At 52.4% G+C, this 14836-nt stretch overlaps 1 protein-coding gene across 5 annotated transcripts in view; it reads left to right on the top strand.

Moving 5' to 3' along the window:
• The window catches only part of TUBGCP2 (tubulin gamma complex associated protein 2), a 26343-nt gene extending 11523 nt beyond the window's left edge, over positions 1-14820 (top strand). For 3 of the 5 annotated variants that reach the window (XM_053584456.1, XM_053584458.1, XM_053584457.1), the window contains 13 exons: positions 19-226; positions 573-772; positions 1685-1874; positions 2749-2894; positions 3812-3992; positions 4216-4396; positions 7446-7618; positions 8067-8195; positions 9196-9316; positions 10460-10603; positions 11469-11597; positions 12040-12203; positions 13057-14819. In XM_053584456.1, the coding sequence (XP_053440431.1) occupies positions 19-226; positions 573-772; positions 1685-1874; positions 2749-2894; positions 3812-3992; positions 4216-4396; positions 7446-7618; positions 8067-8195; positions 9196-9316; positions 10460-10603; positions 11469-11597; positions 12040-12203; positions 13057-13192 (2102 nt within the window). In that variant the 3' untranslated portion in view covers positions 13193-14819. Of the gene's footprint in view, positions 1-18; positions 227-572; positions 773-1684; positions 1875-2748; positions 2895-3811; positions 3993-4215; positions 4397-7445; positions 7619-8066; positions 8196-9195; positions 9317-10459; positions 10604-11468; positions 11598-12039; positions 12204-13056 lie in introns of all 5 variants that reach the window. The other 2 variants (XM_053584459.1, XM_053584460.1) reach the window with 2 other exon arrangements.
• Positions 14821-14836: the final 16 nt, after the last annotated feature.

Here is a 14836-nt window from a genome sequence, read left to right as displayed (position 1 = left end):
AGTGCCTGTACCCTGCAGGCACACTGCCACTGGCCTCACAGGAGGCGGCCATGGTGGAGGACCTGCTCTACGTGCTGGTAGGCGTGGATGGCAGGTACATCACTGCGCAACCCTTGACCGGGAGGCAGAGCCGAACCTTCCTTGTGGACCCCAACCTGGACTTGTCCATCAGGGAGCTGGTGAGCAGGATCCTCCCGGTGGCAGCCAGCTACTCCACTGTGACCAGGTGGGCACCGTGCTCCATGCTGACCTCACCATGTCCAGCCTTGGGAGTGCAACCTGGGGGAGGGTGCTAGATCACAGCCTGCTGGCTGTGAAGACATTGCTCTTCTAAAGAAGTCCCTGCCTTAATTACATTATGATTCAGCTTTGCTCCTGGTGCAGGCTGGGAGAGCCTATGAGTCATCATTCCCGAACCTGACTCACCACCCTTAGTGGCAAAAGTTCCTCTCCACGGTGAGAGGCTCAAGTGCGTCATTTGCTTCCTGTTTCAGGATGGGACGCAAGTATCTGCCCTTGTTTCTAAAGGTGTAGCTCTTGCCTGTTTTCGGACGTTTGGTCCACCCCTCCAGGTTCATTGAAGAGAAGTCATCCTTTGAGTACGGGCAGGTGAACCACGCCTTGGCAGCTGCCATGCGCACCCTGGTGAAGGAGTACCTGATTCTGGTCACCCAGCTGGAGCAGCTGCACAGGCAGGGCCTCCTGTCGCTGCAGAAGCTCTGGTTCTACATCCAGCCAGCCATGCGCACCGTGGACATCCTAGCCTCCCTCGGTACATGCCCACCTGCAGGAGGGCGGGCACAGGGGCCTGGTGTGAGGACAAGGCTGGGCAGCCATGTGCTGGCCCTTTTGTTCTGACTTTTGATTACAGGTCGTGAGGCCAAAGCCCATGTTGCTTTATATCTTACTAGCTTGAGGAGGAAAACTGTGGAAGTTTTTATTGAAAAGCTTTAATTTTGTTTCTTTTGAGACAGTCTCCTCAGTCGCCGGGTAGAGTGATGTGGCGTCACAGCTCACAGCAACCTCAAACTCTTTGACTCAAGTGATCCTCCTGCCTCAGCCTCCAGAGTAGCTGAGACTACAGGCGCCTGCCACAATACTCAGCTATTTTTTTGGAGATGGGGTCTCACTCTTGGTCAGGCTGGTCTTGAACTCATGAATTCGACCAACCACCTGCCTTGCCTTCCCACAGTGCTGGGATTATAGGTGGGAGCCACCATGCCTGGCCCTTTATTGATAAACTTTAATTGCCACAACAACTTTACAGTTTGAGTGGATCCCCTCAAAAAAAGCAGTAAGGGGCGGCGCCTGTGGCTCAGTCGGTAAGGCGCCGGCCCCATATACCGAGGGTGACGGGTTCAAACCCGGCCCCAGCCAAACTGCAACCAAAAAATAGCCGGGCGTTGTGGTGGGCACCTGTAGTCCCAGCTATTCGGGAGGCTGAGGCAAGAGAATCGCCTAAGCCCAGGAGTTGGAGGTTGCTGTGAGCTGTGTGAGGCCACGGCACTCTACCGAGGGCCATAAAGTGAGACTCTGTCTCCACAAAAAAAAAAAGAAAGAAAAAAGTTCTTAGTTTAAAAAAAAAAAAAAGCAGTAAGAAAGCTGGAGCCTGAGAAGCCCCGTCTTGGCCCCGGAAAGCAGGGCATGTGGGGGCTCCTCAGCAGTGACCCACCTCCTCCTGCAGCTGCTGCGGTGGATAAAAGTGAATGCCTGGGGGGCTCGACCCTGAGCCTGCTGCACGACAGGAGCATGAGCTGTACGGGAGACAGCCAGGCGCAGGAGCTGTGCCTGCACCTGACCAAGGCAGCCAGTGCACCCTACTTTGAGGTCCTGGAGAAGTGGATCTACAGGGGTGTCATCCACGACCCATACAGGTGGGGACATGCTGGGAGGCCTGGGGAGCGCGCAGCGGGCGAGGGCAGAGTGGTTCGGGCATGGCTGCTTCTGAGCAGCTCCTGCATGAGAGGCATGTTGGAGCCTGCATCAGCCCGAACCTCTGTGGTGCAAACACTGTACATCACCTCCCAGAGAGTTCTGTTACACTGAGGCGTATTTGCCTAAATATTTTAGAAGCTAAATCTGTGATGTAGGAATATGTATTTCTTTACTATTGGATGGAATTATGAACCCTCGTGTGATAGGCCTAACAGACTGGAGCATCACATGCTCACCTCGTGAGCTATGACAGAGGTGGCTGTTGGTGGCAGGATCCACACAGCCCTGTGCGAGTGTCATTTGATTGCTGTGATGGAAGGAAAATTCACTCGGGGAATGGGGGGGTGCCGACCACATGGACCGAGGCTGGCGAGTTCGAACCCAGACCAGGCCAGCTAAACAGTGACGATTGCAACAAAAAAATAGTGGGGCATTGTGGTGGACACCTATAGTCCCACCTACTTGTGAGGCTGAGGCAAGAGAATCACTTAAGCCCAAGAGTTTGAGGTTGCTGTGAGCTGTGATGTCACGGCACTCTACCAAGGGCAACATAATAAAACTCTGTCTCAAATAAATTAATTAATTAATTTACTCAGGGTGGGTGAAAATAAAGACAAATTAATTTCCCACCCAGCTCTGTTGACCCCTACAGTCTCCCTGAACTGGGTTAAAAACCCCACCAAAGCGAGGTTTACAGACTCACCTGCTCACAGTGGGCATGCAGATAGAGCCAGCCAGCCAGGCTCCACTGCAGTGGGTTGTGCCAGAGCCTGTTGGCCTCTGTTCCTGCTGACCCACTCCTGTGATCCTCAGCGAGTTTATGGTTGAGGAACATGAACTGAGGAAGGAGAAGATCCAGGAGGATTACAACGACAAGTACTGGGACCAGCGGTACACCGTGGTGCAGCCGCAGATCCCATCCTTCCTGCAGAAGGTTGCCGGCAAGATCCTCAGCACAGGTGCAGAGGCGGGTTTGAGGGGCACAGAGAGCACGGATTGGGGGGTTGAGGGGTGGGAATGGGAGAGGACAGGGAGTAGGTTGGCAGCAAAGTTCTCTGCCTGGGGTCCCCGTGGCCATGTGTCTGCCTAAAAGTGGGCCAGGGTTCAGTACTGGCCTCTTGCCAGGTTGCGCGTGGGTGCTGAGTTGGATTGTGCAGCCTGCACACCAGTTGGTGGTGTCTAGGTGACTCCTGGACACGCTAGTGAACTTCGTTGTGTCCTCTGACCCCAGGAGGCTGTCTCAGGTAGCTTCTCTCTTTACTTTTGATTTTTAATTTCTATAATCTCATTATTTCAATGCATGGTGGCTCATGCTTATAATCCGAGCACTCTGAGAGGCCAAGTTGGGTGGATCCCTTGAGCTCAGGAGTTTCAAGTTGCTGTGAGGTGTGATAACACCATGGCATTCTACCCGGGGTGACAGAGTGAGACTCTGTCAAAAAATAAATAAAAATGAAATAAAATATAAAATAAAATCTCATTACCACTATGAGAAAACCCAGTGAAGAACGTGTACCTGCTGGCCCAGTGACAGTTTTAGTGACCACCTCACGGGTTAGGACCCAGCCTAGTGCCTGAGCAAGGTTCAGGGACCTGGCCACTCACTGCCCAGAACAGGTTGGAGAAGTAGCAGTCAGGTTCTCGTAAGTCTTTCAGAAATTGCCTCTGTATTCGAGCAGAGATGTCCTGGAACGAAAGGCCTGAGCCATTCACCATTGCTCCTGTCTGGGCCTTGCTATTTCTTCTGGGATCAGTGAGTTTGTAGAGCTATGTCCAGTCCACTCCCCATGTTTGCACAAAGATGGCTAAGGCTTCAGACCTAAGATTGACTGTGTGTGTGACAAAATCTCTACCTCACCTTCCTTTATCTTTTCAGGAAAATATCTCAATGTGGTCAGAGAATGTGGTCACCACGTCACCTGCCCAGTGGCAAAAGAGATCATCTACACGCTGAAGGAACGGGCGTACGTGGAGCAGATCGAGAAGGCCTTTGATCACGCCAGCAAGGTGCTGCTGGACTTCCTGATGGAGGAAGAGGAGCTGCTAGCCCACCTGAGGTGCTGCCCTGCACAGCCTGCAGGAGGCCTGGGCCTGTGGGGTGGGTCTGCCTCATCTTTGGAGAAGTGGGCATGCTGCCGGGTTGTGTCCAACCTAAGGCCTGCACCTATGTGTTGGCAGTGTCTGCCCCATCAGCGTGTGTGGGGCCCGCCTCCCCCACCTGACACGTGGCCCTTGTTGCCATGTCTGTGGAGAAGGGTGCTTACCACCCTTCCCATGCAGGTCCATCAAGCGCTACTTCCTGATGGACCAGGGCGACTTCTTCGTGCACTTCATGGACCTGACCGAGGAGGAGCTCCGGAAGCCAGTGGAAGACATCGCACCCCCGCGCCTAGAGGCCCTGCTGGAGCTGGCGCTGCGCATGAGCACTGCCAACACAGACCCCTTCAAGGATGACCTCAAGGTGGATGGTGGGGCCCTGAGCCTGTGCTGTGCTGCTAGGGGTGGGCCCTGGACGGTGGAGAGCCTTCCCCATGGCTGCAGCAAGGGTGGGTGTGGCTGAACCTGGCTCCCAGGGTCGAGGCTTTCTGCATCTGCATTCATGAGGAATGTGGGTCTGAAGCTCTTTTGTGGTATCCTTGCCTGGCGTAGTGTCAGGCTAAGGCTGGCCTAGAATGAGTTTGGGAATGCCCCTCCTCTAGTTCTGGGTTTCAAGTACCCACTTTCAGACTGTTTGGCAAGATCCACCGTGAAGGCCTCAGGTCCAGAGCTTGTCTTCGGGAGGTTTGTGGTTACTGGCTTGGCCCCCTTGATAGCTGCAGCTCAGGTCAGAGTTTGTTTCTTCTTGGGTCAGCTGTGGAGGTTTGTGATTCTGCAGCCCTCTCATCTAGGGTTCCGGTTTGTCAGCTGGAAACACAGTATTCTGTTGTAATCCTTTTCATTTCTGTAGGGTGGTGGTGATCTTCCAGATTTCCTTTCTTCTTTTTTTTTTTTCAAAGACTGAGTCTCACTGTGTCACCCTCAGTAGAGTGCCATTGTGTCACAGCAACCTCATTGAGCTTAAGCGATTCTCTTGCCTCAGCCTCCTGAGTAGCTGGGACTATAGGCACCCGCTACAACAGCCGGCTATTTTTTTTGTTGTAGTCATTACTGTTTATTTGGCCCAGGCCAGGTTCGAACCTGCAACCCTCAGTGCATGTGGCCGGTGCCACCCCGATATTTCCTCTCTAATTTTAGTACTTTGAGTCTTCTTTTGTCTTTTTTTAGTATAGCTAAAAATTTGCCAATTTTAGGCTCAGCACCTGTAGCTCAGTGATTAGGGCACCGGCCACATACACTGGGGTGGTGGGTTTGAACCTGACCTGGGCCAGCTAAACAACAATGACAACTACAACAAAAAAACAATAGCTGGGCATTGTGGCAGGCGCCTGTAGTCCCAGCTACTTGGGAAGCTGAGAGAAGAGAATCACTTAAGCACAACAGTTTGAGGTTGCTGTGAGCTGTGATGCCACAGCACTCTACCAAGGCCGACATAGTGAGACTCTGTCTTAAAGAAAAAAAAAACACCAACTTTTGGTTTTGTTGATTTTCGCTATTCTGTTTTCTATTTTGTCTCTACAACATGTTATTTCCTTCTGTCTGCTAACTTTGGGGGGTTTTTTGGTTTTGTTTTTTTTTTTAGATAGTCTTTCACTGTGTCACCCTTGGAGGGTGCTGTGGTATCACAGCTGACAGCAACCTCAAACTCCTAGGCTCAAATGATTCTGCCTCAGCTTCCTAAGTAGCTGGGACCACAGGCGCCTGCCACAATGCCCACCTAGTTTTTCTATTTTTAGTACAGATGGGGTCTCACTCTTGGTCAGGCTGGTCTCGAACTCCTGAACCCAGGCAATCCAGCTGCCTCAGCCTCCCAGAGTGCTGGGATTACAGGAGTGAGCCACTGTGCCAGGCCAGCTTTAACTTACTGATTTGAGACATTTCATTTTTCTTTTTTTTTTGACGGAGTCTCAAGCTGTCACCCCGGATAGCGTTCCATGGGGTCACAGCTCACAGCAACCTCAAACTCTCGGGCTTAAGCAATTCTCTTGCCTCAGCCTCCCAAGTAGCTGGGATTACAGGCTCCCGCCATCACACCTGGCCTTTTTTTTTTTTTTTTTGGTTGCAGTTGTCGTTGTTGTTTAGCTGGCCTGAGCCGGGTTCAAACCTGCTACCCTCAGTGTATGTGGCTGGTGCCATAACCACTGTGCTACGGGTGCCGAGCCAGATTTGAGACATTTCTTAATTTCTAATAGAAGCATTTATAGCTGAAGAGTCCTCAGAGCATGGTTTCCAGGGGGTCCCCTATGTTCAGGCACTTTGTGTTTTCATTTCCTTTTATCTCAAGGTATTTTCTAATCCCCCTGTGATTTATTTGACCCACTGGTTATTTGAATATGCTTAATTTACACATATTTGTTAATTTTCTGGCTTTCTTCCCATTGTTTATTTCTAATTTCATCTTGTAGTTAGAGAACATACTTGGTGTGATTTGGGTTTTGTAACATTTACTGACTTGTGTGTGGCCTCACGTGTGTCCTGGAGCGTGTACCGCGTGCACTTGAGGGGAGTGCACGTTCTGCTGCTATGTAGGGCAGTGCCTAGGACATGAGGTTGCTGTGCTATGGCCTCTTTGTCTTTACTGACCGTCTGTCTGGTGGCACTGAAGTCTTCTGTTATCGTCCAACTGTATTTCTCCCTGTAATTCTAGCCCATTCTCGCTTTGTGTATTTTGGGGTCTGTTAGATAAGGGAAGTAGTAATTTTTGTGGGATAAATTCCTAGGAGTGAAATTATTAGGTCAAAGTGTATGACCCCTGTGCAGCCAGACTGACCTCACTGGAGTTTAGTCTCAGGACACTGAATCACATAGCTAGTGGCTGTTGCCTACACACTTGCAAACCCCGTCTTTGTTACTCTGGTAGGAAAAATGTTGCTAGATTTTCACTTCTGTGTCACCTGAGCATTTTCATGGCTCCATCAGCTGTTGTTTCTTCTTCCTTTATTCTCTATCCTTTATCTTTGTGTGTTTAATTTTCTGTCATTCTATGGCATGTAGTTGTCACTGAGTAAGAATAAATTAGTGTTGTGGAAAGTGTTATTGCCTATAAGTTCCATCTTTTGTGAGAAATGCTTTACTCTTCAACCTGGGCCTGGTGTTTATTGTGGCAAAAGGGTTTAGTCTTGGGAGTCAGGCTCATCTGTCATGTTGTTTCTTGTGTGCACCATCCACAGTGACAGGGGCATTTGGAAGGCAGTTCCTCTGTATATTTCTGTTTTAATGGGAAGCCGTTTAGTTATGAACGAGGTTTATCTACAGACCTGTTCATTCTTCAAGCAGGCTCCAATACCTAGAGTCTGAATTCAGAGAAACTCACCTCATCACTGACTAATTTTCCCACCTCTTGGGGATCAGGCCCTGACTTTTGGCCTTTTCCTCTAAAAATTAGATGCTTTGTTTTATTTTTTCTCCCCAAGATTGACCTGATGCCTCATGACCTCATCACTCAGCTTCTGCGCGTTCTGGCTATCGAGACCAAGCAGGAGAAGGCAATGACCCACGCTGACCCCACTGAGCTCTCTCTGAGTGGCCTGGAGGCCTTCTCCTTTGACTACGTCGTCAAGTGGCCCCTCTCGCTCATCATCAGCAGGTAAGCAGCCAGTCCCATGGAGGCAGTTTCTAGATACTTGGAGAAGGTGACAACTGTGCCCCGCAGAGGCACAGCAGCTCTCCTGGGCCACAGTACAGACCGTTCACAGAGCACACGGATGAGCGTTGTTGGTGATGTCAGGTCCATCAGTAGTGGGCCTATCCCTGAGAGCCCCGCACCCTCTGCAGGAAGGCTCTGACTCATCCCTGTCCCTAAGAGCCTCACACCCCTCTGCAGGAAGGCTCTGACTCATCCCTGTCCCTGAGAGCCCCGCACCCTCTGCAGGAAGGCCCTCCCAAGCGGCGCCTATGGCTCAAGGAGTAGGGTGCCAATCCCATATGCCGGAGGTGGCGGGTTCAAACCCAGCCCCAGCCAAAACCACAAAAAACAAAAAAAAAAGGAAGGCCCTCCCTTGGCCCTGTCCCTGAGAGCCCCGCTCCCTTTGCAGGAAGGCCCTCACCCGCTACCAGATGCTATTCAGGCACATGTTCTACTGCAAGCATGTGGAACGACAGCTCTGCAACGTCTGGATCAGCAACAAAGCTGCCAAGCAGCACTCGCTGCACTCTGCAAAATGGTATGTGCTTCCTCTGTCAAGTGGGATGGTCTTACTTTTTATTTATTTATTTATTTATTTATTTATTTATTTTTGAGAGTCTCAATATGTCGCCCTCAGTAGAGTGTGGTGGTGTCAAAGCTCACAGCAACCTCAAACTCTTGAGCTCAAGCAATTCTCTTGCCTCAGCTTCCCAAGTAGCTGGGACTCCAGGTGCCTGCCACAACACCCAGCTATTTTGTTATTATCATTGTTGTTTAGCAGGCCCAGGCTAGGTTCAAACCCAGCCTGTGCATGTGGCTGGCACCGCAACCACTGAGCTACAGGCATTGAGCCTGGTCTTGCTTTTTAAAATGCATGTTTATGGTTTTTAGATCCCCGATGCATCAGTTTTTATGTCTCGAAGCAGCATGGTTCACCTGTCCACCACACAGGGGCCCCAGCTCTGTCCCTTAACCCTCTCTGCAGTTTATAGTGATGGTGCAGGCCTGGAGATGGAGATTGCCCAGGGGTGATTGCAGAATACAGTCCCTCCTCGTAAGCGCACAGAGCCTCGGCATGCTGACAGTTGCCCACGTACCCCACAGGTGCTCTGCACACTGGCCTGTGGTACCAGGTGGTGTTTGAAAGAAGGGCTGATGACAAGACTTAGTCTCAGTAGCAAAGCACAAAATGTGAACTTGCCATGTGGTGTTGTGCCAGTCTCCTTGGTTGGGCTGGTTAGTGACATACCCTAGGATAGCACAGGGAGACTGACATGGTGAGTCATGTTGGGAGGATGCTCACCTGATGTTGCCAGAGCTGAGCTGCTGCCTGGGCCCTGCTTTCCCCCAGCCACACTGAGGACGCCTCTTGGTGGACTTGCTCGTGCCTGTGTCCAAGCCACTGTTGGGCTGCAGGAGCAGTGGTCCTGAGGCCCCTGTGCTTAGAAGAAACGCATGTGCCCCAGAGGCACCTGCTGTAGCTCACTATCTTCTTGGCCTGGCATCACCTTCTCTGTGGCTGTCATTTGTGTCCCCAGGTTTGCTGGGGCTTTCACGTTGCGGCAGAGAATGCTCAACTTTGTCCAGAATATTCAGTACTACATGATGTTTGAGGTGATGGAACCGACCTGGCACATCCTTGAGAAAAACTTGAAATCTGTGAGTCTGAGCTCAATAGATTGTAGCATGTAAAAGGTGGGATGTGTGGGCGGCACCTGTGGCTCAAAGGAGTGGGGCACCGGCCCCATATGCCGGAGGTGGTAGGTTCAAACCCAGCCCTGGCCAAAAAAAAAGGTGGGGTGTGTTTCAAGGTGGCCTTTCAAGCACTGGTTCAACTCAACCCCTCCGCCCCCCCACCAACTCCACGCCCCCTCTGCAGAGAGAAGTGACACGGCTCTTGGAAGAAATATCCCCATGTGCCAACAGTGCTTGTTCCAATACAACAGGCAAGACAACCGCCGGGGTGGGGGTGTCCCATCAGCCACATCGTTGGAATCGGCTTTTCAGCCCCATAAGGTCTGCAGCCAGAATCTTAGTAGCCACCAAATTCTACTCTACCAAGGGCAATAAAATGAGACTCTGTCTCTAAAAAAAAAAAAAAAATGGGGGGCGGCGCCTGTGGCTCAGTCGGTAGGGCACCAGCCCCATATACCGAGGGTGGCGGGTTCAAACCCGGCCCCGGCCAAACTGCAACCAAAAAATAGCCGGGCGTTGTGGCGGGCGCCTGTAGTCCCAGCTATTCGGAAGGCTGAGGCAAGAGAATCGCTTAGGCCCAGGAGTTGGAGGTTGCTGTGAGCTGTGTGATGCCACGGCACTCTACCGAGGGCCATAAAGTGACACTCTGTCTCTACAAAAAAAAAAAAAAAAATTGAAGGCGGCGCCTGTGGCTCAAGGAGTAGGGCGCTGATCCCATACGCCAGAGGTGGCAGGTTCAAACCCAGCCCTGGCCAAAAACCACAAAAAAAAAAAAAAAAAAAAATGAGGGTGGTGCCCGCAGCTCCGTGGTTAAGGCACTGGCCACATACACTAGGGCTGGAGGGTTCAAACCCGGTCTGAGCCTACTAGTGAGACTCTGTCTCAAAAACAAAAAACAAACAAAAAAAGAACTAAAAATGTGGAACTTTGGGGAAGGGTTTAGTGTTCTTTTAGTGGTTTTTTTTTAAGTGTTCCCCTGAATGATCAGAGGCCATTTACATGGAAACATGTAAACAGAAGCTTACAAAAGCAAAACTGAGTGCCACACACAGTGCATCTTCTGAGAGAAGGTTCTGTGCGTGGAGAGTCCCGGCCTTTTCCTCGCAGGCCTCCAACATTGACGACGTCCTTGGCCACCACACAAGCTTCCTAGACAACTGCCTGAAGGATTGCATGCTGACCAACCCTGAGCTGCTGAAGGTCTTCTCCAAGCTCATGTCTGTGTGTGTCATGTTCACCAACTGCATGCAGGTGAGACAGGTACAGATAGATGTGGACAAGTACAGGGAGTTGAGACAGATACAGGCGGTTGAGACAGGTACAGTCAGGTGAGGACAGGTACAGGCAGTTGAGACAGGTACAGATAGATGTGGACAAGTACAGGGAGTTGAGACAGATACAGGCAGTTGAGACAGGTACAGGCAGGTGAGACAGGTACAGGCATGTGATGGCAAGTGTCATCACCCAGGCCAAGGCTACAGCATCCCTGTCCCATGCCTTCTCCTGCCCTTGCTTTCTGTCAAGCCCAATGTTACCTGAATGTTTCTAGCACTCCTAGGTCTTCCTGACCTGGTCCCTTCATTGAGCCCCTTCCCTGGGAAATGTGGCCAGTGATACCTGGCCCTGCAATATTCCCCTCCACTGTCCCTCAACCACAGGGCTCAGTTGGTGGTGCTGGGCCCTTCCCAGCAACCTCATTTTCTTTCCCCTGGGGCTGGAGCTCCTCAGATAAGTTAAGCCTGGACACTTGTTACAAGCAGTCACCCTGAAACAATGGCATAGAAAATGAGGGTCCAGTGGAGAAGGGCTGGCCTGGAGGTGACTAGGACTATAGGCATTGCCATTGGGGGGTTGGGATAAGGGCCAGCAGAAGAGGTAGGGGAGGTAACGGAGGAGGCAGGTGCTGTGGAAATTAGTTGATGGCTCTGGAAGGTTGATCTTTGGCTCAACTAAGGTCATTTCACCAGTAGCCTCTGGGGAGAGGCTTTTCAGGTTCCTGACACTGCAGAGACAGCATCCGTTTGCAATGGGGAGTGTGCGCCTGCAGAGACTTGGGTATTTTCTGCCTGCTAGTGGCAACTAACTGAAGCACTCCTGCCCGACCTTCTACCCCTAGAAATTTACACAGAGCATGAAATTAGATAGCGAGCTGGGCCGGCCAGCGGTGGAGCAGGTCATGATGCTGGGGCTGCCCACAGAGGCAGAGCGGCCAGAGGAACGGTCCCGGAAGGAGCTTACCAGGAAGGTCTGTGGCCTCAGGCTCCGCCAGAGAGAGCCTCTTTCTCTTGGTTGCGTGTAATGGTGTTAACATTTCAGCAGTTCTGAGAACAAACCTGCTGCTCTTTTATTTGTCTCCCCTTTGAAAAAGTTGACTTAAAAGTAGGTTCCAAACAACTGTAAGAATCTCCCTTCTCCACTCTCTGGTCCTGCTAGGCTCCAGGGTGTGGCATTGGGGGGTCCGAGCCTAGAGCTCTGCGCCCTGAGAGGCCTGCCGGCAGTGACAACACTTTTCCTGGAGCATCTCTCTGCATGCCACAGTCTCAGGAATGTCTTGTGGAAACTGTTTCTACCATTTGAGAAAAAAGGAAGGAAAAGAAACTCTTCTGTTTGGCAGCAGTGCAGAAAGGGATAGGTGGGCCTGCTGTGGGCAGGCACCGCGCTTCACGCACTGTTGGCTCCATTTCCAGCACCTAGCCGAGCACGTAGATGCACCCCAGCTGGCGTCCAGCTTTGAGGCCACCATCAACAAGTTTGACAAGAACTTCTCCGCGCACCTGCTGGACCTCCTGGCCCGGTTGAGCATCTACAGTGCCAGTGACTGTGAGCACAGTATGGCCAGCGTCATCTCCAGGTGAGTGTGGCAGCGCCTCCCGCCCCATCCTCACTGCTTGAGTTCTGCCCTGCCCTTACCCCCTTTCTTTGTCCAGCTGTACTGTCCTGCACCCCAAATCCCCTATTCCTTGGGTATGGCCCCAGATGGAACCTCAGACTACAGTAGAGGAGTCTGCCTGAGCCAAGCATGTTAGGCTTTTGTCTCCTATCGTTGCAGATTCCTGGAGACTGGGGGTTAGGGCACATGGGGGTGGGGGTGCTGGCTAGTGCCCTCCCTAGCCATGACGTGCTGCTCACCAGACTGCCAAGTGACCTGGGGCTCCTGTCAGCACCCCCACATTATACCTGTTCTGTGGGGCAGGGGCTTCTCAGGGGAGGTGAGGAAGGGGCCTCACCCCACTCATCACTCAGGGTGGGGTGAGAAAGGGGCCATCCTCGTGCTGGCCTGGGGACAGTACCCCACAGACAGATCTGAGTGAGGTTTCCAAGGCCACTCAACTTTGAGAACCATTGCTGGGTGGCCTGAAGACTGGCATCCAAGGGCTACAGCAAAGTCTGTCCATGCCCAATGGCTGTGCTCAACTGGGATGTTTCTTTTAAGACATGAATTATTAAAAGAAGCTTTGGTCATCAGCCTTTAGGTTTTTTTTGTCTTTTAATTTCTACTTTCGATGCTGCGTTGAAGCAGTGATGGTCATGTGGAGCAGGAGGCCAGAGCAAGTGCCCCTCTGCCCCATATACTCCCTCGGCCTGGATGTGGTTTTGCTGTGGCCCCTGTTGCTGGTTCTCCCTGCGTGGTGGGGAGGGTACCCGGCACTGTTGCCCTGAGAAGCATCTCCTCAGGTGGGACCCACCACCTTCCTTCTCTGTAGGCTCGACTTCAACGGCTTCTACACAGAGCGCCTGCAGCGCCTGTCTGCAGAGAGGAGCCAGAGGGCTGCCCCCCAGGTGCCTGTCCCGCGGGGGCCTCCAGCTGCAATGCCCAGGGTTGCGGTCACTGCACAGTGAGCCCTTGGCCACAGCTCAAAGGGAAGTTGTGGGGGGCTGAGCAGGTGTTGTGGCATGAACAAGGTCAGGATTTTCTAGTCAGATACTCCCTAACAAGTGTGTTCTGTGTGTTTTTTCTGTTCAAACAATTACCAGACATGGCTCATTTCATTGTATAGGAGCTGCCCAGACAGGGTGGATGGCTCCCCAGACTTGCTGATGTGTTTGCTTTTTCAAACTGAAATGTCACTTTTTTGGGTGTTCTTGCCTTAAATAAAGACAAAGCAAAAGCATGTGTTATTTGAGGAAGAAGCGTGGTAACTGCAAAGGCACCGTGAGGTGAGACTGGGCCTAGTGTCCACATCTCACCCTAGTGAGCTCGGGCTGGCCACCATGGGTCAGCTGGATCAGCAGTTTGGAAACTGGCTGGGACCCTAAAGCCCCAAGGCTTGCTCTCCAATGGGAGGCAGCAGCTGTTCCAGCTGTGACTCGGCTTGAAGAGACCCAGCCCCTCCTGCAGCTTGGTCAAGGCAGGCCATAGACAATCCCTGGCACTGGGCCAGCTCCACATGACCTCCATAGGATGTACCCTGAAGACTGGCCAGAACCTCAACCCTGCCCCAGCCAGCAGCAGGACACTGACTCGTCACACAGAAGTTACTCAGCAGCTGCTGGTCAGCCCCATCCTCTTCCTGCCTTCCCCAAGTAGACAGCACAGCCAGCCCTGGGTGGGCTATCCTGGTGGTCTCCCGACTGTCAAATCCAGTATTAACACATGCTCTGGGGCCCATACAGACAAGTCCCCTTCAATAAGGTTGTTTAACCAGGGAGCATGGCAGAGCTGCAGGTCAGGTCCCTGACCATCCAGCTTCCTCTCCCAGTCCGCAGCATGAAGAGGCTTGGTGTATAAGCAGCACATTTATCTGCAACCCAGATCGCCGCCATCCCCACATCTGCCAGCTGGAGAATGCATTGGCCTGCATGGGTCTGCCCTCTGCCTGACCTGCTTGACCTTTACCTCCAGGGGCACATCCTCTCCACTAGGGTACACAACCACCCCTTCCCTTCCTGCAGGAGGGCAGCCTTGGTGAGGAGCCAGGACCCACTGGGCATGTGGCTACCAAGGGCAGATTCTAGGAGTCCTGGGATCTAGAGAGAGTGGACCAGCCAGGCCACTGAGGGGCGTGCAGGCTCCTGCACCGATACCCTACAGACAGCCCCAAGATGCAGGGCAGGGAGGCAGGATGGGGAGTGTCAACTGGTGTCTATATCCAGCTGCTGGGGTGGCTTCCACACCCACCAGTCACCTTGGCTGGGACCTGGGCTCCCACAGCTGCCCTGTGCCCATGAAGCCATTTGTTGTCCCTGCTTGGAGTTTTCTGTTCCCAGGGAAGACAGAGGCCCCACCTCCTGACCCTGTCAGCCTTTCACAGTCACCTGCCTCCCCCCCAACCCCCGGGGTTGGCCTGTTTACCTCCTCAGCACCCCCATTAACTTGGTTGCCATTTCCGAAGGTTTTTCCATGTGCTGGACACAGAGGATGCTGTCCCAGAAGTCTGTAAGGGACAAAGGAGATTCAGGAGGAGCCAGGAGGCTGGGGAGAGGGAAGCTCCCGCAGGGCAGTTGGCTCAGGCCTGACACACAGGAGGGGTGGGGCAGGGCGGG

This window comes from Nycticebus coucang, chromosome 3 (genome assembly GCF_027406575.1).
Source record: "Nycticebus coucang isolate mNycCou1 chromosome 3, mNycCou1.pri, whole genome shotgun sequence".
NCBI classification, from domain to species: Eukaryota; Metazoa; Chordata; class Mammalia; order Primates; family Lorisidae; genus Nycticebus; species Nycticebus coucang.
This window is presented reverse-complemented; position numbering and strand designations above follow the sequence as displayed.